This window comes from Ctenopharyngodon idella, chromosome 5 (genome assembly GCF_019924925.1).
Source record: "Ctenopharyngodon idella isolate HZGC_01 chromosome 5, HZGC01, whole genome shotgun sequence".
Lineage (NCBI taxonomy): Eukaryota > Metazoa > Chordata > Actinopteri > Cypriniformes > Xenocyprididae > Ctenopharyngodon > Ctenopharyngodon idella.
The window spans coordinates 3,192,178-3,216,777 of NC_067224.1; the positions used below are offsets into that span (position 1 = coordinate 3,192,178).

A 24,600-nucleotide genomic window follows, 5' to 3' on the forward strand; every position below is an offset into this window, starting at 1 on the left:
AGTAAACGTGTCTTGATTTAAGAAGGTTTAGATATTTGTATTGTAAACCAAGACAAAAATACTGAGGAAAATTTTTTTTGCAGTGAAGGTGGTCTACCAGCTCTGACCAGAGTGGTTTACCCGTCCAAAACCAGATCTACCAACTGATACTTCATCTGATCAACCGTCTAGACCAGATAATGACCATAAATGATCTTAAGTTGAATTCAGTTGGGTTTTCCAACTGGACAACTGTAAGATTAATTAAACTATACTTAATAAAACAAAAATACAGCATGCTTTTCTGACAGGTCTGAGTGACAGCAATCACCAGTAGTTTACAACACTTAAAGGAATGTGTACAGGATCTTTCACAATCTATAACGGTAAAATTTTCCCAATAAGAAAAAAAGTCTAAGTAGAGCAATTAAAGGTACACTATGTAACTTTTTTGTTCAAAATTAACAACATTTAAATGGTGAGTCAATACATCATCAACCCTTCATTCAAAAGGTTTTTTTGTCTTACCCTGATTCAATATGGTAAGCCGATTACAAGTGTTTATGTCCTGTATAGTTTTGGTTTTGTTTCATGTTCATGTTTCAGGTCTTATTTTTGTAGTTTCATGTCTCATTGTTATGTTTCCTGTTTGCAATGTGCTCCCTTTTGCCACGTGTTTCCCTTGTTTGTGTCACATGTTGTCATTGGTTCATTGGTTTGATTGTGCACAGGTGTGACTTGTCTAGTCATTAGTCCCTGTGTATATATTGACCTCATGTTTCCTCAGTCTTGGTCAAGTATGGTCCCTGTATCATTGTTGGTAAGCTTATGTTATGTTCATGTTCTGATTTACCAAGCCATGCCATGTAAAGTCTTTGTTTTATGTTTGATCTTGTTATAGGAGTAAACTGCACCTGGGTTCTCTGCAACTTGCCTCCATGGAATGCTTACAGTTTATATTTTAGACCGGATGATTTTTGCGGGAAATTGCGTATATACGTCACTCACCCGTATGTGCCTCTATCTGTAAATAGAGAAAAGTTGCTCTGCCTACTTTGCCACGTGTTTGGTGTGGGAGTGGCACAGGTTATACATTACAAAGTTTTAAACAAACACCAAACAGAGGAGAGTCTGCTGGCGAAAAGAGAATGTGACAGAGTGTGTAATAAAACAAGAATCAACATTAGCTTAGCTTTTTAGAGATGGCGAGAACTGAGGGATTTGAAAAGTTGTAGAAGAGATGAGGAGATGGTGTTTTTTATTACTCAACAGATAAATTGTCATATGTAGCTCTCTAACAGAGTTCATTGTAATGCATTATCTATTGTGAAGGGTCATTTCATTATGGTTGTTGTAGCGCTGTGCTGGAATTTATTTTCAAGGAACTACCATGTCTATTAATGGGTAAAGCTACAGTAACATCTTCTGCTAGTCAGCTTGAGATCCTTTCCATCTAAACTGCTGGTTAAATCTCTTAAGTCTAGTAGTAAATGTTTTATGAGCAGCAGGATAATCATATTCATCCAAACAGTCACGCAGAGCCGAAGCACAACCAAAACAATGTTCTTCCGCAAAATGCATGCAATAACCACTAGAGGGCCAAAAGTTATATAGTGTACCTTTACGCTGTAGTGTGCTTTAGGTGTCCAGTAGCAAGACATTATTCCAACACCAATAGAATTTTTATAAACATTCCACAACATCCAACAAGAATCAAAAATTCTGTCATTTCAACACTAGTATGATTCATAGAGGATTCTTATTTGATCTCATTAGGATTACAAATTATGCTAGGATAGGAATATAATCCTGCAAAAATTCCGAAAGGATTAAAAAAAACAAAAAAAAAAAACATAATCAAGAGTTATTCTGTAGCTAAAAGGGAGGAAGGAAGGGCACACAACTGCTTTTATATATTAGTTGGAAATGGACAAGATGTCAGAGGGATTCTGGAGTTAATGCAGTGAGGTGAAATGTGTAAAAGTAGAACATCCAACGGCATAACAGAGGGCACACCTTATACATGATTAGTATATGTTTTTCTATGCCTAAATAGTAGTGCTTCATTTGTATTTTAAAATCCAGCTTTTACAATAGCTTATACATGCTCACTCATCTGAGATTTACCTACATTGTCCAATAAACTATCAGAGGCATCAATCCGTTCAAATGCACTTACTAGCTGTAATTAAACAGGTTATTGGTATATTTTTGGAACAGAACTCCTTATATTATTCCTTATATACTCCTATAATGCTTGATTATTAAATACTACTGAATGTTTAAGCTTTCAATAGTTTAATTGATCTTAATACATTTAAATTCAAACAATCTAAAACTAGAAGACCCGGATCATTCTCAGGAACGGTGCGTTATGTCCTCATGACTTACTATTAACAAGATACAAGATACAGATTGTTTACATTATTTATATTATTGTTTTATATCATTATATCAGTTAATTTGTGGCAAATTCATTACTGAAAACAAAACCCTGCATTCTACCCAAATTCAGGTTACTTACATTATAATATCTTGTTCTCATTCACAAACTCACAATTGCGAGTTATAAAGTCAGAATTGTGAGATATAAACTTGCAATTGCGTGTTATAATGTCCAATTGTGAGGGGAAAAAAGATGTTTTTTCTCAGAATTGTGAGTTTATGTCTCACAATTCTAACTTTATAAGATGCAATTGTGAGTTTATATCATGCAATTCTGACTTTTTTTCTCGCAATTGTGAGTTTATAAAGTCAAAATTGTGAGATAAAAAGTTGCAATTACCTTTTTTATTTAGTGGTGGAAAAAGCTTCCATACTTACTGCATATTTATGATTGCAAGTAATAGTTTAAGAAATGGCCACTGAGAAACCCATATTTTTTTTATCACTAGACTAAATATTGGTTGGGATTGTGGTCCCTAATGGTGTCTATAAATTTCAGCATTTTCTGGCATAAATGGCACCGTGTCCTGGTAATGACCTATGGCACCGCAGTCTTATGGCTCAGAATGACGACTGAATCCCGTTGGTTAGCAGGATTACATTAGCACAAAGTGCAGCAATGTCCTGTACCTGCAGGGAGGAGCGAGTCACACTCACTGCTTTACTCTCCGCAGAGTCGCACATTTCACTATCTGAGCACCTCCCCTCTTCACATCCACAACATCCGGCTGCGGTGGAGAGCAGGTGGGGCGGGAGAGGAGAGCAGAGGCGTCCAGGGGAGGACGGGAGTGTGAATGAGTGGAAACAAGAAGAGTAACGGGACAGACGGAGAGGGCAAAGTGAAACAATTAGGTGAGGTGTTAATGGAAAAGAGCAGAACGTGCAACAACACACAAAACAAAGAGATGGCATGGAGAAGAGAACGGAAGAGAGACGGGGGAAATAAACGGGATAGGATAAAGAGAGAAAAGCAAATAGCATCAGAACACAGAAAGACGGGCACATTCACAGTCTGGGCAAAGAGAAGTTTAATTAAAGTCGAGCGTATACAGGGAAACTTGACATAAACCATATATAAACAAATGATAATGAACATCAAATGAAGTTATCAATGAGGGTTAACTGGGACGCCCATAAAGAGGAATCACTTATGAACCAACCTGGTGATGTCATTTCCTCTACAGTTTCGTTTCTAAAAGTCACAGACTGCATATGTTCAGCATGGAACACTAATGTATTGCTGACCAAATACTGCACAGTATACACTGCACAGTGCATACTATTTTAAGCTTAGTATGTGAAACAATATGCAGTATTCAGTGCTAAAGTTTTTAAGCATGCAACACAGGAGGCTATTTACACTAACTCCGCCCAGCACTGTCTGATTGAGCCGGATAAAACTGCAAAAGAAATCCCGCTGATAACAGGATCAGTGGCGTGGAGAGTAAAGGAAGATGACGTTAGCTTTTGACGCAACTGACCCCAGTTTGAATCCGCTTTTTTCATTCTTCTCCCTTTTCCCATCGCATATCAGCTCAGAGAGCACATAAAATCAAAGAAAATACTCCAAAAAGTGGAAATAATGTGCCTAATGGGTATTTAATAGTGGGAATAAAGTGTTTATCTGGTAGGTGTAGGGGACGGCTTTAGGAACAAGGACAAGTAATGTCTGAATAAGGCAACATCCATTTATGATTTTAAGAAATACAATCATATACACTGAATGTGTTGTTATTACTGCATACTGTTATATAATTTACTACAATACACTGAAGTGCCACTATTTGTACAAATAGCATCTAAATACCATTTACACTTAATGCAAAGAAAATACTGATATGTTCACTTATTACAAATAGCATCATTCGCTAAGATTACAAGGTACTTACTTAAGAAAGTACTGGGTAATATAAGGTAACTACAAGGGGTAAGGTTAGGTTTAGGGGTAAGTTCAGGGTTAATAACTAGTTATTGCCCAGTTATTGTAATGAGTACAATAAGTACATAGTATGTATATGCACCACAGGACTGTAAAATAAAGTGCTACTGAAATTACTGCTATTTTCACTTAGTGCACTTGAGCTCCACCTTAGTTTAGTGAGTGATATCCAGTTATGTTCTTGGAAAAAAACAAAAAACAAAAAAAAACTAATTAATATATATATATATATATATATATATATATATATACAGTACTGTGCAAAAGTCTTAGGCCACCATTAGATGTTATTTTAGCAATGATATGACCATATATAATTATTTCTCAGTCCCTTTATTAGAATATAACCAGAAAATACAATAAATTTGTATGCAGTATTAAAAAAACAGAAAGAAAACAGAAAAAAAAAAAACTTTTACAGGCTAAAGTGGCAAGCATTTAGTGACCTCCCCGTACACTTGAGCAATAGCAGGAACCGAGTCCCTTAAACCTAAATGGAACGGAAAAGGACTGGAAGGCCAAAAAAACTTTCAAAATATGATGAGAAGTTTCTCAGAGTTTTATTTTTGAGAAAGAAGAAGTCCAGGAGGTCACACTAAATACTGATTTTTGCTTGAAGAAACAATTTCTTTTTTTTTTTTTCTTTTTACATTTTGTGTACATATTTCCTGTATTTTCTGTTTGTATCGTAATAAAGAGACTGAAAAATAAATATGGATGGTCCTTAAAACATTGATAAAACAACAAAGCTGGTGGTGGCCTAAGACTTTTGCACAGTACTATCTATATATATATATATATATATATATATATATATATATATATATATATATAGTGTGTAAAGCATCTCTCCATTTGTCAGTCAGATTAAATAATGAGTCAAGAAAAAGCTGTAGCTTCTGATTCATTTATAACACTGGAAATTGACTCTCATTTTTCCCAGTGTGCTATTCTGCATACTGCATATTTTGGCAGATGTAATAGTTCTGTATTCCATGCACACAGATAGAGTACATACTGAATACTGCAGAATAGTAGTCTGAATAGAGAAGAATGGCAGAATATAACCAGATATATTCAGTCTTATAAATGACACACATTAGTTTGGGGACCAATTCTAACTATTAACTAGTTGCTTATTATCATGCATATTACCAGCCTATTGGCTGTTTACTAGTTCTTATAAAGTACTTATATATTAATGCCTTATTCTGAATGACCATATTCTACATCCCTTAATCCTCCCCAATACCTAAACTTAACAACTACCTTACTAACTATTAATAAGCGGTAAATTCTGAGTTTATTGAGGCAAAAGTCGTAGTTAATAATGCATATGTGTTCCACAAACTAAAGTGTGACCATGATGCCACATTAGGCTTCCAAAATGCAATGTTTAGTATTATTTAATGTGTGCACCACCAAATCCCGGTTCTGACTGATTCCTCTTTTTGAACGGAAAGAAAAAAAGGAAATGACAAAAGTGCCCAAGAGAAAGTATAATGATACACTGGAGAGAAATTAAACACTAAACTCCAATGATATGATTACCAATTCAATTCTGACCAGAGTTACCTAAAATGATACTAAGCCATCAATTTTTCCTAAATATTTATAATATGAAGGACAGTTATAATAAAGTTGAACATTGTTCAAGCTGACAATTTTAATAAAGTTTCAAAAGTGTATCTACAGGCTTACAAGTTTCTCACATTATCCAGAGCATATATTGTCGTCTGACACTTGCCACGACATTTTCACTCTCAATTTCTTCCACTCAAAAGGCCTTTTCCTCAGTGACCTCTTTAATTTCTGCACCTTTAAATGATTCATGGCACATTCTTGCAGATACAATTATAATCTTCAGTCTTATGTGGATCACATGTATAGGCTGCATCTTCTATAAGATCTATAATGCAAGAAAAAAGTATGTATTTATGTATTTGGTGTTTTCCTGGTCTACTGAGCCTTCACTATATTAGAGCATCTAACACTTTGCATTTTCCTCTTCAAAACACATCCTGTCAGTCCCCGGTGCAACAAGCCCAGCGGTCACACTTTATATCAGGTGTCTTTAACTACTATGTTCTTACATCAAAATATTAATTGTTAGGTACAGTGTACTTATTGTGTTGATGTTGTATTGCAAAACACTTGAGCTGCTATTGAGGTGGATAGGGTAAGGTTAGGACAGGTATGGTGGTATGGGTAGGTTTAAGGGTGCACATTAAAAAATGCTGGGTTAAAAACAACCCAAGTTGGGTTAAATATGGACAAACCTAGTGGTTGGGTTAAATGTTTGACCCAGCCTGCTGGGTAGTTTTATTTAACCTAACTATTGTTTAAAAATGTCTATATGTCTGGCTTAAAATGAATTCATTTCCAACATATTTTGGGTTCATTTTAATCAAGCAATAGTCATTTTTAAACAATAGTTGAGTTAAATAAAACTACCCAGCAGATTGGGCAAACATTTAACCCAATTGCTGGGTTTGTCCATTCTCAACCCAACTTGGGTTGTTTTTAACCCAGCATTTTTTAGAGTTTACTCATATTTAAAAATGCCTGCATTTATTTACAGTTTTTGTAATTACATCTATAACTACACTGTCGACCCTTCCCTTACATCTGAACCTGCACTCTAAAAAATGCTGGGCTAAAAACAACCCAAGTTGGGTTAAAAATGGACAAACCCAGCGATTGGGTTGTTTTAACCCAGCGGTTGGGTTAAATGTTTGCCCAATCTGCTGGGTAGTTTTATTTAACTCAACTATTGTTTAAAAATTACTGTATTGCTTGCTTAAAATGAACCCAAAATAGGTTGGAAATTAACATATTAATATGTTTAATAAATGAACATTTAAATAATAAACATTTATTAAATTGCTTCTTAATAAATATTCACCTTTTGATTATTATTGTTGCCTCTAGTAATTATGTGTCTGATTTTTAATTTTGGGTTCATTTAAAGCCTGACAAATAGTCATTTTTAAACAATAGTTGAGTTAAATAAAACTACCCAGCAGGTTGGTCAAACATTTAAGGTGTGTCTATATTTAACCCAACTTGGGTTGTTTTTAACCCAGCATTTTTTAGAGTGTGCAATGTAAAAAACATGTATGTACACAATAAGTGTATTGTATTATTATAATCAAATGATTCATTTAAATGTTAATAAATAGAAACTTAATATAAAGTGGGACCAGCCCTGCTAACTCAAAAGCCCACCTTGCTGTCCCGTCCCAGGACGGCATAGCTCATGTACTGTTCTCCATCAACGTCTGGCTCACTGATATCCTGCGGAAGCCCTTCTATGATGAGCTCCTGAACCCCTTCATCCCCTTTTCCTCTCCGGACCACCTTCCTCACAACCTACGTCAGCCACGTGCACAGATGGATGAGATCATGGAGAATTGGTGGATAAGAAGAGGGTGCAGGAGAAGAAGAGATGGAAACAGATGAGAGATGAGAAACAATGTAAGAAACATGCAAAAGTAATGACTTTCAAAGAAAACGTGTACTTTAAAGTTGCACTTAAAGTCAACATGGAAACCCTCTATTTTACCTCCATAACAGGACATGCTGATGGTCAAGTTCACCCTCAAGAACATCTCGATATGATGGTACGTTTCTTTGTCAGCTGCCATTGAATTACTGTTAAATGTTTACTTCATGTTGACTTTAAGAACTGTTCCAAAATTTTGTGAGCCGCCTTGCTGTCTATGCAGCCCAACATGTGGCTGATTTAAAGCACTTTATGTAGACAGTCAGTAACTCTCACATGCAGCACATAACTGGTACAAGAAAGAGTCAACTAACCTTACACTTAAAGGGATAGTTCACCCAAAAATGAAATTCTGTCATCATTTACTTACCCTCAAGTTGTTCCAAACCTGTATTTCTTCTGCTGAACACAAAAGAAGATATTTTGAAGAACCAAACAGTTGATGGACCACATTGACTTCCAGAAAAAATACTATGGGAGTCAAAGGGGTCCATCAACTGTTTGGTTTCCGACATTCTTCAAAATGTCTTCTTTTGTGTTCAGCAGAAGAAATAAACTCATACAGGTTTGGAACAAGTCAGTAAATGATGACATAATTGTAATTTTTGGGTGAACTATCCCTTTAAGGTAAACTCCAAACGAATTTGAAGGGCATATTCAACCCGATCTCATGGCAATTCGTATGTATTTTACGAGGTGGCTAATTCGTACGAATTCCTCACTCGTATGAATTCATACGTTTTTTGCTAAATCATACGTATTTTACGAGTTGACAAATTCGTATGAATTAATACGTATTATACGTATAATACGTTTAGACAAATAATAAGAATTCATACGAATTAGCCACCTCGTAAAATATGTACGAATTGGTCGTGAGATAGCGTTGGCATATTGCTAAGCTAACAACACAATACATTTAAAAAATATTTAGGCCTAGATTTATGATTTATATATTTGAATTGCATATAAAATTGCCATTCATTTGAATTACATGGTTTTTACATTAACTAATAAAGTTAATGTGACACATATATGTCAGTCATACATAAATGAAGCATTTAGGAATTTGTAATAGTACTAATAAACTGGATGTGTTTTAAAAACACAGTCACCAGATTTATATATTTTGTATATTTATATATAAACCAAATTTGTTTCAATATCATTTCAAGTTCATATTGCTTGTTATACAGCTAGCCGTATTTTAACCATGTTCATACTTTTTGACAGAATAAATGTAATTATTTTCACGATGAACAGATTCATGCTTAAACTAAGCCATTTAATAAAAATGCATTTTGATAATATTATTATATAAATAAAATAAAATAAATGCAAAAAAGTTCATATTAAGCTCTGCCATTCTATTTTTGAGTCCAGAAATGTTACCTTTTTCTGGTTTCATTTATGTATGACTGACAAATATGCATCAAATTGAATTTTTTAGTTTGTTTAATGTAAAAATGTGTAATTCAAATGCATAAATCTTACATTTAAACCTAAATATTTGTTTTTGAGTGTACATTATTAATCATAACAAATACACACAATTATTGTGTAAAATAATCAGTTGAACTTTTTTTAATTCATAAAGTTCAATATTTAATTAATTTTTCACATTTCCGGGGTTTTTAGAAGCGAAAGTCATCATAGTAGGATAAACTTCTATAGTGGTGAACGGAAACTACTAAATATAATATATATGCAAATATAATTTTTGCATTCCGATTTTCTCTAATAGCAAAAGTAAAAGTCCACAATAAAGTCTCTATGACTTTCCAAAAGAGGAAAAAATATAGAGATTGATTGATCAGAAGAGAGAAAGATGTCAAATTTGCGTCACTCCCTCAGTCGTTATATTAGAAACACTATTTAACAAACTAGTTTTCTGAATTTTAATGCCACAAAGTATAGTGTTGTAAATGTACATGACATTTTTTTTTTAAATAAAAGTTTCCTATTTGACATTTCACTCTACACCATCTTGGATGGATTTCTTTCACATTTTTACATTTGTCAGAATGTATTCTGGGACTGTCTTCTCTGAGAACGATATGTGAGATGCTGCTTTAGAATTTGGTCTAAATGAGGTCGGCAACACAACAGTCACATCAGGATGCATTAATGCTGTCTACATGGGCAGCTCATTAGGTTTTGGAACAGAGCAACAAACCCAACCCAGCACAACTGAACACTGAATCATTTCAATTTGCAAAGACAATCAAAATGATTACTGAGATGGATTTGAGGTGGATTTTACATGCCAATGAGTGGTAAATGACTTTGCTGCAGGAAAAAAGCAGGATGAGTCTGCTGACCTTTTTGGTGACGATGTTGCCATGCTCATCTGTAAATTGCTCCTCGCTCACTTGCTCTCCTGGAAGATCGTCTGCCTCATCACCCTAGGTGAGATATGACAAAAGCAACTTAAAAGGGCCACATGCTCCATTGGGTGCTTCACTCGCTTTGGATTTGACTTGCTTGCAATAGTCCTGTGTATAGGTTTTCAATAAATGGTCAAAATGATTCATAATACTGGACCTCAACAATTCTACTGCATTGTTCCTGTGAAAAGAGGCACTCGAGTGAGCTTGAGCTGTCTGCTGATCAGGTCAGAAAAACACCCTCTGCCTCTCTCTGATTGGAGGATTATCTGAATCTTCTCAGGTTTCAGATTTCACACCTTCACTGCTTAATATTAAAGGTGCTGTTAAGGGGATTATTCTACTCTCTGTAATAAACATATTCAACATATTCGAATACAGTCCAGGAGATCTTGAGCGCCTCTCGAAGCACACATTATTATGATATAGAGGCTCAGGAACCATATCATTATATTTTGTTGGAATTCTGAGTAAAAATGGCTGCAATTTACATCTAAACAAAAGATAAATTAATCTAAGGGCACGTTTACATGACAATGATGTGCTAAAAACGTAAAAGTTTTTCCTTCGCGTTTTCCGCATACAGACGACACTGTTGTCAAAATGATCCCCGTTCACACGGATCCCTGAAAACAACTAAAAACGCTGTATTCTGCTGCCAGGCCAGTAGATGGCGATGTCTTTTGACTTTCTTGTAAATGACGTGCCTATAGACTGAACACGTAATACGCACAATGATGCGACAATTTGCGTTTTTATAACGGCATTGTTTACAAAAATTTGCACTTTGAAACCCGTTTTCAAAAGTTTGTGTTTTCATGCCCCCAAAACACTGTTGTCGTTTAAACGGCCCCTAAATTAATCACTCACAAACCACCCATGCAAAAGCCAAGACTAAAGTATAGAGGCCTGTGCATCTATAATGAGTAGAATAAATCACTGTTTACCAACTGCTATCGTGGATTCCAGGGCTGCCCTCGACTACTTATTTTTCTAGTTGACTAGTAGTGATTCATTTAAGTTACTAGTCAGCTAATCACGTTTATGTTAATAAACCATAGTATACATCATAAAAATAAGCCTTTAATTGCCTATATAACGCAAAGCCTAATCAGCGCTATATGCATTTTTCATACGGATTACATAATCTGAGAATATTTGTTTTAGATTGTAATTCCATAGATATATTTCTCATGTCTGTGAGGCAAGTATATGCTGAGTTTCGGTTCATTTTTGTGACGCGCTCAAGTTCCCTTTAGACCGAGACGGCAGAAAGCGCATCCTGTTTGTTTTCATCATTTTTATAAAAGCATAACATTTTGTTGTTATTGTGAGTTTACAGGAATAAAAGCAAACCATTTACAGTTTTGAATGTTGGATTATTCTTATCTGACCAAAAATGACGGAGTATTTTAAGTTAAATGCAAGTGATCGCACCGGCGCCTCCATGTCATGCGGTAAGCACGCTCTCCACACAAGCATGGATATGCGCCAAATAATAGCGCACATAGGTTAACGTTAGAGCGAGCGGACTTGCATAGTGAATGATAAGCGAATGTTTGGATTTCCTGTCCATTAACAATCTGTCTGTCAAAGACTGCGTGATTTCGCCACTTCCTGTGGAGTTTTTTTTCTGCGACTAACCAACTTATACCAATTTTGATCGACTAAGCCTCTTCTCGTCGACTTTTTAGGGGGCAGCCCTAGTGGATTCGTGATGCAGGGTGACAGAAATGCCAATGCCAAATTAAAATAATAAAAAAAAAAAAAAAAGTAAAATGTAATGATTGAATGCATAAAGTTAAAACAATATAAATTCTACAAAAAATGTACAAAAAAATCTCTTTTAGAAGGTTAATATTACTCAGTGGTGGACCAAAACATTAAGTATTTTTACTTTGTTATTATACTTAAGTACATTTTTCATGTATCTGTATGTAATTATTTTTATTTTGGTAAACTTTTACTTCTCTACATTTACTTCTCTTTTTAAGACTATGGTATTTTTTATGAATTATCAGTAACTTAAATTGATATTTTAGTTTACTGAAGTTTAATTTTTATTTTAATGTTTGGGTAATAAAATGAACCATTTGATTATTTGCAGATCAATAGGCTTATGTGTCTTCTTCCACTAATCTTCCCTTTTAAAATGGCAAAATAAAAAACGTGGTTCATTGATCAGTACTTTTTACTTTTAATACATAAGTACGATTAAAATCAAGCAAAACTGAAAAGGAGTTCTTATATTTTTAATATTCATAATATTTTGTTAGGGCATCTGTACTTTTATTCAAGTACTTGATTTGTATACTTTTGTCCTCCACTAATATTAGTCATGACATTCATAACAAATTTTCCTTGATGTTTTGATATATAAAAGGCTATTGTACTATAAAAAAATATATACTATAGGTTTCAGACCTTTATTGACAAGTCTTAAAGGAGACCATATGACTATATTTTTGTGCCAAAAACTACTAACATTATAAGGGCCGGTTCACATGTTGATGTTAAAAACACGAGACGCAGGTCAGTGGAGCGGAGACACGTTTTTCAAAAGTTGAAATTATTTTAACTTGAGTGCTGCATATTTTGAACGCCGTGTCAAGCACGAGATGCTGCAAAAGATGTGATATGCAAGCGCAACGGTAAAACACATATGTCTAGCCTGTGTTTACATTGAAAGACAATTGAAAAGCAGCGCAGTGGAATGGCCCTAAGAGAACCTCAAAAAAAGCATGTCATGACCCATTTGAAATTTTGAAGTCTCATTCAGGAGTTCAGCAGAAAGGAAAAGTTGACAATCTGTTATATACTGCATAAAAGGGGGAAGACATCTATGAGGAATGTAGGAATTCAACGTGTCAATGACTAGGCTAACTTTAAATACAGAGCTCTTTTAATATTCACTCTAAAGTATCTCATACTTTTAACTACACCGGGTCAATTATTTCTGCACCATACTTGTTCTTACAGACCACTGGCATTTCATGCTTGTTTGCAGGAGTGCACTCAAATGAGGTCAAATAAAACTGAAACCAAGGACCCAAGTATCATTGTAATCCCTTGCACATTTCACAACAGCTGAAGCCTCTTTTTTAGGCTGGAATATTCCGGATTAAACATCAACCTCAATCGGCAGTACCTTCAGTATAACTCTGCGGCGCACGACTCGAGTGGTGACGTTTTCCTCTTCATCAGACACACCTTCATTCTCACCCAGCTCACGATCCAGCTGAGTGTGAATGTAGGCCAGCACCGATCGGACGGAGCTGCTGGCGATATGCAAGACGTTTTGGCAGCTGATGACCATGAAGGCCAACAGCACGAAGCTGAAGAGCAGCTCAGTCACCAGTGCCCACATAGTGTGGCGGTCGCTCTCTCACAGGCTCAGAAACACACTCCAACAGCGAGGTGAGGTCCAGAGATATGGGGAAGGATGTTGTCTTCCCCTAGTTTCCGTCTTCCACTCTTTCCACAGCTTTCATTTGAAGAAAGCAGGCAGTTCTTAATCCGAGACTATTCCTTCCCCGGTCATTTCCTCATTCAGTCAGCTGTGTTGGGAATGTGGTTGGCTTTAGCTTCCTTTTTTGACTACACTATCTCTCTCTCTCTCTCAACCTTCCAAAAACATCTCCCTTCTGTCCAGTGTCCGATTGCACATGTGATCTGTATGCTTTAAATACCCACAATGTGAGGACAACTCTCTTGTTGTGGCTCTTAGTTTGAGAGCGAACGAACAGCTGCTAACATTTCAACAACAGCATTTTTACACCAGGTGCCTCCTTTGGTTTACATGTAGTGTTACAGTTAAACCAAGCAAAAGCTTGCAGACACAATACAAACTTTGGTCAGAATTTTTAGGTCAGATAATTATTAAAATAAAAACGGTTGTCCCTTAGATTTACTGTTCAAAAGTTTGGGATCGGTAGATTTTTTTTAATGTTTTTTTAAAAAAAATAAGTCTCTTCTGCTCACCAAGGCTGCACTTATTTGATCAAAAACAGTAAAAACAGTAAAATTGTGAAATATTATTACAATTTAAAATAACTGTTTTCTATGTGAATGTATATTAAAATGTAATTTATTCCTGTGATCAAAGCTGAATTTCCAGCATCATTACTCCAGTCTTCAGTGTCACATGATCCTTCAGAAATCATTCTAATATGCTGATTTGCTGCTCAAGAAACATTTCTGATTATTATCAGTGTTGAAAACAGTTGCGCTGCTTCATATTTATGTGGAAACCATGATATGATTTCTTTTCAGGATTCTTAGAAAGTTCAAAAGAACAGCATTTATTTGAAATAGAAATCTGTTGTAACATTATAAATGTCTTCACTGGCACTGATCATAATGTGTCCTTGCTAAATATGAACTTCTTTCAAAACCAAATCTTGTAAGACTTTATTTAGATAGGCCACTTTAGACATTCTACTAACTATAAGTAACTTTGCAACAACATGTGAACTACCAGTCATTAGAGTGAGAGTTAGTTGACATGTAGTTACTTTTAGTTTAATGTCTCAAGTGGACTATCTAAATAAAGTGTTACCAAAAAAGCTTACTGACTCCAAACTTTTGAACAGTAGTGTGCATTGTATAAGTGCATTTCTGACAATGCATTTTTTATTTTGTGCGGTAATCAGCAGCACACAGTTACTATAACTTGACTTTAATTTCTTTTTTCATGCAAATGATTAAAAGTATTTTCCTGTTACATTTTCTTTAACACCATTTTCAGAGCCAATGACCTTACTGTCCATGCCTTCCAAATCCATATATAATATTCCTCCCCCTACTCGCCACTGCAGCAGGATTGGCCCTTTACATGACAGAAGGAGACAAGATCTATATTTAGAAACCAATGGGTTGTGTGTCCATCTAGGGGCTGGCTGTGTGTGTGTGTGTGTGTGTGTGTGTGTGTGTGTGCCACCACAAGCAAGTGCAAACAATCGTGTATACTTGAGTTTGCATCAGCCTTAGGGAAATAAATGCTTTTGTAAGCAAAAAACTACTGACATAACTGTTAAAGCCAATTCTTGTATGCTTACTATAAGCGACTTTGGGCTTGTTTTTTTAATAGAGTCACTTGCACACTGTCTGTCACAGACAGCATTTTGAGCTTGCTGGTGCTTGGCCTTTATAGCACAATACAGTCAGACTGACACTAAATACAGCTGTCAAATATCTCCACCTACTGCTTAAGTTGCACTCTACATAACGTCATTATTAATGGTCGCAATTTTCTCCCACATGTTGTTTCCCAAGTTCCTACTCTAGTCCAATAATGCATAAATGCACACTGTTTTTCAAATCTAGTCACATAATATTAAAGGATTAGTTGACTTCAGAATTCAAATTTCCTGATAATTTACTCACCCCCATGTCATCCAAGATGTTTATGTCTTTCTTCAGTCGAAAAGAAATTAAGGATTTTTTGAGGAAAACATTCCAGGATTTTTCTCCATATAGTGGACTTCAACAGTTACCAACAGGTTGAAGGTCCAAATGTCAGTTTCAGTTCAGCTTCAAAGAACTCACACGATCCCAGACGAGGAATAAGGGTCTTATCTAGCGAAACAATCAGTCATTTTGTAAAAAAATAAAAAAATATATCTATACTTTTTAACCACAAATGCTCATCTTGCACTGCTCTGCGATGCGCCACGCATTACGTAATCATGTTGGAAAGGTCACGCGTGACGTAGGTGGAAGTATCGAGGTAAAGGCAGGCACACACCAAACCGACGCCGACGAACTAGTAACGACGAAAGCAGACTGCAGGGTTGGCTCACGTCGGCAGCGTCTGGGTTCAAAGTTGGCCTGACACACCAAACCAATGCTCGACAGCTGACGGCCAAGTAGCACGTCCGTTCTGCACCTGCGTAAGATGAAATGCCTTTCCGTACCAGCAGGTGGCGGTAGCTGAACAGGCAATCAGAATGATCAGATGGCCCGACTGACCGACGAGCTCTGACGCAGATTCAACATGAAGCAGACGAGGACCAACTTCAGTCGATGGTGTGGAACACACTGAGAAAACTGCCCGACTGCCGACCGTCGGCTTGGTGTGTTCCTGCCTTAAGGTGAAAAACTCCATCTTATTTTCTCCTCCAACTTCAAAATTGTCCGACATCATTGTTTTACCTTTTTTTGTAAAGGCCGTTTGACTTAGTCTTTGCACATTCGATTTGTAGACACTGGATCGGTACTTCCACCTACGTCAAGCGTGACCTTTCCAACGTGATTACATAATGCGTGGCGCATCGCAGAGCAGATTGATCATTTCACTAGATAAAACCCTTATTCCTCGTCTGGGATCGTGTAGAGCCCTTTAAAGCTGCACTGAAACTACAATTTGGACCTTCAACCCGTTGAACCCCAGTGAAGTCCACTATATGGAGAAAAATCCTGGAATGTTTTCCTCAAAAACATCTTGGATGACATGGGGATGAGTAAATAATCAGGATATTTTAATTCTGAAGTAAACTAATCCTGTAAAAAAGGTTTATCCTTAAAAAAAGGAAGCACATAGTTGGAATCTAAATCCAGAGTATATCGACTACATACAATAAGAAAGTAATTCCTCTACAGTATGCTCTCTGCCTGCCAATATTTTTTGTTCAATTAAACCAATTCACAGAAACCAAGCCTTATGTCCAAAACTGCAAAAATGTGAAGCGATATGATATGAAAAAGATTCAAAGCAATCCAAATGTTGGTTAGCATACCAAGAAATGTCACTACAGCTTACTTTTAGGTTTGAAAATGCTTTTTTAAGAAGAAGTTTGCTGTAAAAGATGAGACATTTGCATCTCTACCATTGGAGAAAACATGACAGATCATGTGAGCCCTGATAACCAATCACATTATAGCCTTGACGTCATTAAAATGCTGTCAGAGTTGCACAACAGTCTTGTTGTAGATGCCACAGAAATGAATGTAACCCAATCCTACCTGTGACAAAATTGTCTGTGACTTCACCAATGTTTTCAATGTAAACTCCAAAGATAGATCAATCCAAAATGTATTTAATGGCAAACATGCTGCATGCTCTTTTTTTATTCTCTTAAATCCTTTTAAGAGAATGGTTGGTTTGGTTAGCCTTTCAATGAAGTTAACCTCATCCATCATATCATTGCAGGTCAAAGCAAAAAACAAACAGCAGGTCCTTAATATGTGACAACACAAATTAAATAAAATTTTTAAATCAAAAGTTCTCTTACCTGTCCTCTTAGACGCATGTCCTCCCAAGCCCGAATGTTAGCTGTTCTGTGCGGGAAGCCTAGTCCCTTCTCAAAAGGCTGAGTTCCCTGATAATGCCCGTGGATGATCTCAGAATGCCCTATGTCCCGCACTGGCTCGATCAGGGCTTCCTGGGCCAGGCAAGACTGCTTGGAATCACAGTCCACTGCGGCTCGCACTGATGACATCACAGACTCTATTGCCTGTCTAGGAAGGGAGCATTGTAGAGACCCCACTCTGTTCTGAGTTGGTTCTGGGGTCGAGAGCCAACCGGGAGACCCCTGATCCTGTAGGTAAGACAGGAAGGACCCACCACATAACCTGAAAAAGAGAAGAGGTAATGACAATGGAGTCAGCAGTAATCACTATGAGTAGAAGTAGCCTTATTTCTATTCCACTGCAAAGAAACACAGACAGTTCTAGGGGCCTGTCTCAATACCCACTCATGTGGTCTTTGCACTTGACCACTTGGCTACTTACATTACATATTTCCTGTGTTTGGCCAAAGTTTTCAAGTGGGCATGAATAACTTTTGATTACCCAGTGGGACACGCTTACAACATGGGCTCTGTTTCCACCTGCATTAAGAAGCATTTTCATCGTATGGATCACAACTGGATGATGCCAAATACAGGTGTAAATGGGGTCTAAAATGGGGTTTTGAGCTTGTCCACTTTCGACCACCTCCAGAGGTAGTCAAAAACACATTGGACCGGATTGCATTTCGAACAGCCACTAAAGTCCGCCTACTCTCCGTCTACTGACCTATTGTGTAAACATTATGGGAAGCGCGCTAGCCAAATGGGATTTAAACTTTGTCGACGAAAAACATTGAAAAAAGTACAATGTTTTTCCATCATCTCTGTGAGTGTTTATATGTAAATTGTGTGAGCTTATTTTATTGATTAGATCGAAAGTTCTGAAAAAAACCATACCTTTACCCACCCATAGACCCTCCCCTCGAAGAAATCATGACAGAAGTGGTCGAAAGTGGACAAAAGAGACAGATTAAAACACCAGGTGTAAACGGGTAGGTGTCTCCCTCATCTACTTGTGATCTGATCGACCAAAACGCATCTTAATACCAGGTGTAAACAGGTGTGTAAAACATTGTGTTGTAAAAATGCAAGTCATTTATTTACACATTTTGATTCTCAGTATGTTTTAAAGCACTTCAAAATAAACTTCTAAATGTCTGTTTTATGTATGTAACAGATTTTTGGTGCTGGCATGGCGCGGTACAGCTCGCTTAAATAGTACCGCCTTGGTTGAGGTTCCAAGCGTGTCGTACCGATACCAAAATGTGAAGTGAAAACACTGCAGATCACTGATTGATCAGAGAGAATCGTCACTACCACCATCATTGGATTTGAAACACAAGACACCAAACCCCTTAGATTTAAATAGTCAGTAACAGCCACCGCAGTATCATTTATTTGCACATCTTTTTTAAATGACTTGCTTTAAACGACCGTTTCACGCAACTTGAAAAAAGACATGGCTGTATCGTGGTCAGTAGACAAGGTGCAGACATTCCTCTCGTTGGTAGACGAGGAGCAGATCCACGGCAGTCGAGGTCTATAATCCCATCGACTTTGAAGAGGTACTAAACTGCAGTGGAAAAGCAAACCGAAAGTAAAGGGAGCTGAGCCGCGCCGAGCCGAGTTGTACCACGCAGTCGAAAAGCACCATTAGCCTCAAATGCTACTCTGAAGCAGTATTAGAGATTTAATGTGCATTATGGGAACTGAACTTTAGCATTTATCAGACCTAGGACAGTCTGGTGTACTTACTTCCTGTCACTTGCTCTCAATTGGCCAAGATTAGTAAGTTCATGTGTGGTTGAAGCTAAACTCAGTGACCCTAGTAGGAGAAGGATTAGACACCTCTGTCCTATTGCAGTAGGAAGTTGATGTGGGATGTATTGATGGGATCATCATTTTTCTTTATATACCCAAACACCTTTTGTTTACTTCCTAGTCTTTTCTAGTCTTCAAAATGGCATGCACTATATAAAGGTCTAAGATCAAATGTGATTTTCAACTTTCAGAACTGTTTTATGGAGTCTTCTGAAAGTCTTTTGGAAACAAGTTTTGTGAACTGAATGATCGGCATGTTATTAAAGAACAGAAAAATCCATTTAATAAACTGCACGTCTATCCCTCACAGCCTGGTTCTCATTCCTGTCAAAAATTAAATATGCTGCTACCCTGACTAAAGCCTATTTATAATTTAGGATGAGGGGCTGTTCTCATTCTAGAGGCTGAAACTTTTTATAGTAGGAGATCATTAGTCATTGATATTTTCAGTCCATCAGAAAAAAAAGACTAAATGCTGTGGCACTATTAAAACATTGATCCATTTGGGGATCTCAAACAGCCTAACACAGCAACAATGTGTCAACCAATTACATCAGTCTGGGACAAAACCACTGTGGCGTGGAGAGAATTTGGGAATTTGGGTATAACCTCAAATACATTTTCAAAGCTCTTCAAAATTAAGAGTTGAAAATGATTACCTGAAGATACATCCTGAAGAATATGTATCAGCAGAGTCCCTGCTGGTCCACAAAAGAATAGGCAACTCACCTGTCATCCCCAGGATCTGCCCGTCTTCTTAGTTGAGGTGACTCACTCATTCGAGCATAAACTCGCTGTTGCCCTGAAATGAGAGATATGCTATCTTCTAAGTTTGTGCCGTCACCTCCTCCTTCTCCCAACCCTCCACTGGAACTGTCTTTAATGTTGCTGACTTCTTGACCAACAGCTCCTTCTGACCTCTCCAACCCCTGACCTCTGTCCAGAGCATTGATGTTGACCCCTTCACTCAGACACAGCATCCCAGCGGCACTGTAATCTGAATCCGCCCCAATGGATTGATCCTCAAGTAGCTCGATGGAACCACTTAACCCTCCCTGAGCAGCAAGTCCCACTGGTCCATTTCCACCGGGAGTCCCGCTCCTGGAGTTGCCCAGGCTCCTGTTCAGTAGCGCCTCGGAGTCATCAGCATTGCTGCACTCCAGTGAGGAGTCCTCTACGGCCACAATGGAAGGACTATTGCCTGAGGGCCAAACCTGTACCTCAGACATCTCCATGAGTGTGTCCTCTTCAGTGGTAGCGATGGGTGCACACTCCATGCTTGATACTTCTTGCCAGTAGGGCTCATTGCCCAGTGGCGAAGGTAGACTGTACTGCATGGAGGCCGGTGAGACTAGTTCCTCCTGTACCACCAGCCCGTAACCTGGAGTGACACAGAGAGAGGCACACTGATACAGGCCCCCCACTGCGCCCCCCAATCAGCCCCACACGTTTTGAACCCAGGAGGGATGTGCTCCAGATCAGGGGGTTAGGGAAGGGAGATTAGAGACTTGGTGGAAAGCAAATGGGGGAATAAAGTAAAGTTTTTAGAGAGGTTGTTGCAAGACGGCTAAAGCTGCTGTAAGCCATTTCTCATCCCAAGTACGTGACATGAAATGGGTGTCCAGAAATTGTCTCTGGGCACTTGAGTGCATCTTGCACGTCGTAGCCAGTTAGAAAACTCAGGAAAAGAGGCTCTTCTCTGCCCGTCAAGGAGTTTACGTGTTTGGGTTGGCAGACATTGGATTTGCAGTGTAAATAGCAATGTTAAAGGGTTAGTTCAACCAAAAAATGAAATTTCTGTCATTAAGTACTCACCCTCATGTCGTTCCACACCTGTAAGACCCTTGTTCATCTTCAGAACACAAATTAAGATATTTTTGTTGAAATCCGACAGCTCTCTGTCTCCTCCATAGACAGCAATTTAACCACCATTTTCAAGGTCCAGAAAGGTACTAAAGACATCGTCAAAATAGTCCACGCGACTACAGTGGTTCAACCTTAATTTTATGAAGCAACGAGAAAAATAACGACTTTATCGAACAATATCCTATATACTGTGTCATTCTCCTATGCTGTTTATGTTCAATGTAGCTCCTCTAGTTCGCACCTGCCTGCTCCAAGCGGGACGCGAACCTGGGCCCGTCCGCATGGGAGGTGGATGCTCTAACAAGGAGACAAAAGACCACAGTCTCTAGCGTCAGTTGCTAGAGGTTTACACGCACAGCTCTTACTAGCCTTCGTCTGTTACACTAGCACTTTAGGTTCTACGTCAGAACGCCGGTTCAGTATTGGCCGGCACTGTTCACGTGATGCTGATGCAGGAGCCAGCCAATAATGAGTCAGCGTTCTGACGTAGAACCTGGAAGCGCTGGACATAAACAACGTAAGAGAATGACACAGAAGAGAGGATATTGTTGAATAAAGTCATTATTTTTGTTTTGTTTTTGGGCACAAAAAGGCTGAACCTCTGCATGGAGTATTTTAACAATGTCTTTAGTACTTTTCTGGACATTGAAAGTGTTGGTTAAATTGCTGTCTACTGAGGAGTCATAAACCTCTTGGATTTCATCAAAAATATCTTAATTTGTGTTCTGAAAATGAACGAAGGTCTTACGGGTGTGGCACGACATGATGGTGAGTAATTAAAGACAGAATTTTCATTTTTGGGTGAACTAACCCTTTATAAAAACTACATTTTAGTTGTGTGACAGCAGCTCAGCCAATTATAGAATACAAAACAGTGTAGGTTTTAAAGAAAAACATTGGGTGTTGCATCACACAACGTTGCACTGCAAGTCTGGAGGAAGTAAGCAAGACGGCTAACATCGCTTACAGCAGCTTTGGACCAGCAGCAAGAGCACAGGCAATTGTGGTAGCACCAAGTATGCAGTTGTAAAAGACTGTCGCTGCCCCACTGTTTTGTCACAAGATATAATGGAGGTTAAAGAGAACCTTTTGACTGTCACCAACCAGGAAGTAAAAGACACCCCTACAGAACTGTGGAGTTGGGGCAGAGCACCCTATACACACACACATGCTTTGTCTTCCATGCTCTCATTCTCTGAGTCATGACATTTTGGCCTCTATCAGGCTAAAGAACATGCATGCAAGCAACTGGCAAAGATCATCTTCAATAACCATTGTTCTCATGAAGGTCTTGTAAACATTCACAATTGTCAAGAGTACTCAAAAAATTCAGCTGAAATGAACTCATTACATTTATGTACGTTTGATACAAGTCAAATAATAAGTACAGCTATGTAGGTTATGTATAAAGTGTAAAAACATGTCCTCTCAAACTCTACCAAACAAACTGTATATGACATAGAGCCCAGTCTTAAAGGGGAAGTGTGCACTTTTTGTAACATTGCTCTGTTCGTTTGAGCACTGTGCAACATTGGCTCAACCAATGGTAGAGAGATAGGGCGGGGCTATCTATTTGCCTGACTAATGGCAGTTCGACCAATAAAACCAGGCCTTGTTTCATTTCAGTTGGTGATTCTAGTGGTGCAGAAATCACACACTTCTCCTTTAAATGATAACAGACAAACAAACAAACAGTAGATAGTTATATAGATATGGATAGAGTACCAATAAAATCATTGCATTTTAAATGCAAAAATAATCCATAATAATAATAAAAAATAAAAACAAAAAACAATTGACAATAAGTGTTTTCATGTTTTCACAAACACCAACTATGGTTTATAAGCCAACAATATGTAAGGTCATGTAAGCACCTTAGTACTTGTCATCTGTTTTTAGTGTTTTGTTACACACTCATTGACAGAAATACTAATAAGCTCAAGTGTCACTATACAATAAAGAGACTGATGTGTATTGCCAGAGAGAGAGAATTATGTGTATTGTCTGAAATAACATTCTTGCTCGGACATAAACAATGAACCTTGTTGACTAGTCTGTTTCCTCTCCCCAGTTTATGACCCCTGTACAGATAAGACTGCTCATACAGAGCACACTACACACACCAGAGAGATATATTAACCACATGGCCCTGGAATGGGACTTCAGAGGGTGGAAACACTCAATCATGTGACCTCATGCCTGTGTAGTTTCTTTGAAAAATCTGTAACACTTTACAATAAGATTCCATTTGTTAACATTAGTTTACTACATTAGTTAACGTGAACTAAGAATGAAAACTACTTATTAAGCATTTATTAATCTTAGTTCATGTACATTTTTACATTTACATTTTACCTAAGTTAGTTAATAAGTGTTTGTTAATGCATGGGACCTTATTTTATTGAAGTGTCATTGAAAAATCATTTAAAGTTGAATAGACATTAGTTGGAATCAAATCCTGTTACATACACCAAAGTACCTCTATTTAAATAATAATTAAAAACAAATAAATAGTAATGTATAGAGATCAGTTTGGGAAACACATTTTGTATGATGCGCACCTAAAGTATTATGTTCATATGCATATCATTCCATGTGTTCATTTAGTTTGTGCGTTAATGAACGGAATGTACCTTGTTTTCTAAGTCTCTTTAAGTAGAAAATTCATAAAAGAAAATCTAACTAAAAGGAAGATTGGAATGCAAAGTTAGGAGAAAAATGAATAAATATAATGCAGGGAATAGAATAGAATAGAATAGAATAGAATAGAATAGAATAGAATAGAATGTTCTGCATGTATCAGTACATAATGCAGAACAAAAGAGATAGAATAAAATGGTAAGAAGCAAGTTGTCTTTACTAGTGCAAAGTGGTCAAATTATTTAAATATATTTTTCAAATATATTTATTTATCTTACGCAGTTGAATAAAGCACTTGAAATTTTTATATCAATATGACTATTTGGTAACACTTTAGTTTAGGGTCCAATTCTCACTATTAACTAGTTGCTTATTATCATGTATATTACTAGGATATTAGCTGTTTATTAGTACTTATAAAGCACATATTAATACCTTATTCTGCATATGACCATATTCTACATCCCATAATCCTACCCAATACCTAAACTTAACAACTACCTAACTAACTATTAATAAGCAGTAATTAGGAGTTAATTGAGGCAGAGGTCATAGTTAATAGTTAATAGTAAGAATTGAACCCTAAAGTGTGACAGACCATTTAGATCTATTTAGATTAGAGTCTTCTTGCTATTTAATTTTTTAAATTTTACATACAGTTTTATTGCAGTAATTATAACTTGTATGGTATTTTTTCAGGAATATACTATGATATATATAATATACTAT

At 37.1% G+C, this 24,600-nt stretch overlaps 1 protein-coding gene across 21 annotated transcripts in view; it reads right to left on the bottom strand.

The window, feature by feature from the left end:
- The window catches only part of ank1a (ankyrin 1, erythrocytic a), a 144,228-nt gene that overhangs the window by 5,757 nt on the left and 113,871 nt on the right, over positions 1-24,600 (bottom strand). For 13 of the 21 annotated variants that reach the window (XM_051895822.1, XM_051895826.1, XM_051895819.1 and 10 more), the window contains 5 exons: positions 20,095-20,746; positions 17,488-17,827; positions 10,190-10,273; positions 7,592-7,735; positions 3,055-3,152 (listed from right to left, as the gene is read on the bottom strand). In XM_051895822.1, coding sequence (XP_051751782.1) covers positions 3,078-3,152; positions 7,592-7,735; positions 10,190-10,273; positions 17,488-17,827; positions 20,095-20,746 — 1,295 coding nt within the window. In that variant the 3' untranslated portion in view covers positions 3,055-3,077. Of the gene's footprint in view, positions 1-3,054; positions 3,153-3,434; positions 6,273-7,579; positions 7,736-10,189; positions 10,274-13,403; positions 15,657-17,487; positions 17,828-20,094; positions 20,747-24,600 lie in introns of those variants that run through there. The other 8 variants (XM_051895824.1, XM_051895831.1, XM_051895823.1 and 5 more) reach the window with 8 other exon arrangements.